This window comes from Pteronotus mesoamericanus, unplaced genomic scaffold, assembly GCF_021234165.1.
Source record: "Pteronotus mesoamericanus isolate MK-2021 breed Mesoamerican mustached bat unplaced genomic scaffold, CSHL_Meso_final contig_42, whole genome shotgun sequence".
Taxonomy (NCBI): Eukaryota; Metazoa; Chordata; class Mammalia; order Chiroptera; family Mormoopidae; genus Pteronotus; species Pteronotus mesoamericanus.
Window position 1 is genome coordinate 865,179 of NW_026555157.1, and position 1,658 is coordinate 866,836.

At 48.2% G+C, this 1,658-nt stretch overlaps 1 protein-coding gene across 1 annotated transcript; it reads left to right on the top strand.

Annotated features, from left to right (window-relative positions):
* The first annotated feature begins 552 nt into the window (after positions 1 to 552).
* Positions 553 to 1,179, top strand: ZNF80 (zinc finger protein 80). Its single transcript, XM_054577254.1, is given in 3 exon segments — positions 553 to 814; positions 817 to 982; positions 984 to 1,179. Coding segments are annotated over 3 exon segments (624 nt in total).
* Positions 1,180 to 1,658: the final 479 nt, after the last annotated feature.

Below are 1,658 nucleotides of genomic sequence, written 5' to 3' on the forward strand. Positions count from 1 at the left end.
TTCCCAGATATTTAAAAAAAAAAAAAAAAAAAAAAAAAGGCCTGGGACTTGTAGTCCTGCTGGTGGAGGCTGAGCACAATGCTTTCAGGGATCTGCAGCGCACCCTGCACAGGCGGAAGCCAGCGCCTGCGTGGGCGTTTGCGTTACAGAATTGCAGCAGTTCCGGGCAGCAGTGTGTGCCTGTCTGTGACCTTCGCTTGGGAGGGGTGGAAGCAGCTGGACCAGGCCCAGAGGGCTCTATCCTGAAGTGTCACTGCAAACTCCTGGTCTCACTGGGGCTTGTGGTTCCCAAATCAGAGTTGATGTAACAGCCCAAGAACATGTAAGAGGCAAGGAAGAGTCTCTTGCTGAAGCCACCTTTTCCGGGTGACATGTAAAATGCAAAAGCAGCCAGCTTTGTCTTAGGGAGGCTTGCTCCAGGGCAGACTGACTCAGAGACCCAGAAGGTCGTCCAGGTTAGAGCAAGTCAGAGATCAGGAAGGGTTGTTGGAAATGCAGGAAGAGAATTTGAGGCCAGCTAGAGTTGCCCGCAAGGAGACCATCCTTAGGAAGATGAGCCTTCAACACAGTGGCATGGGGGCAGGTGACAGCTTGCACTCAAGGGTTTTGCAGAAGCAAGATTCTGCAGGAGATACTCTCTATGAATGTGATTCACAAGGACCAAATAAAGACATCTTGGTTCATGCAAGGAAGACCCTCTACAAATGCAAAAGATGTGGGAAGGTGTTTAACAAGTGCCTCCTTGTTTGACATGACACTGGAGTGAAAGCTTACAAATGCCAGGAGTGTGGGAAAGCCTTTTGTGAAAAGCTCCAGGTCGGCACATAAGGATTCACACGGGGGAGAAGCCCTATGAGTGCGTGGAGTGTGGGAAGATCTTCACCCATAAGTCACACTTCACATGCCAGCAGCAGATTGACACGGGGGAGAAGCACTGCGAGTGCCGTGAATGCAGAAAGACTTTCACCTACCACGCAGTTTTTCCGGCATAGTATGACCTACACTGCACGAAAGCCCTCTGAGTGTAAAGAATGTGGGAAAGGTTTTTGCTACAGCTATTTCCTCGCTAAACACACAAGGAGACACACTGGGCAGAAGCCCTGTGAGTGCAGTGAATGTGGAAAGGCCTTTGCTTTTGTCCAGCATAATAAGATCCACACTAGAGAGAAAAGCCTTTGAGAGCAGATAACGTGGGCAAGCCTTTTGTGACAGATTATCTTTCCCTTGACAACCCGAGGAGCGGTGCTGGAGAGAAGCTCTGAAAGCACGGACTACAGGAAAGCCTTCAGCGGCCGCTCATTCTTTCACCAGCAGCAGAGAGTTCATGCTGGAGAGAAAGACAGGCAGAAAGGCCCTTTGCACATGGGCTTACCTCAGTCAACAGCAGAGAACTTAGAGTGGGAAAAGACCTTTTGAATGTAAGTAGAAAGGAAAATCTTTTTGCCATGGGAAATATCTTATTTGGCTTTGAAGAATTCAGCCAGGAGAGAGACCTCTTGGTTATTGTGCACTTAGAAGAAACTTCATCACCTAGACAGGAATACTGTAAAAGGAACAAGGAAGGAGTGCACTTTAGAGAGAAGGAAAAAAATGCACACACAGCTTCTTTCACACTTTTCTGAAAGCTCAGCTTAAGGAAATTTGAATACGTTTCTCTG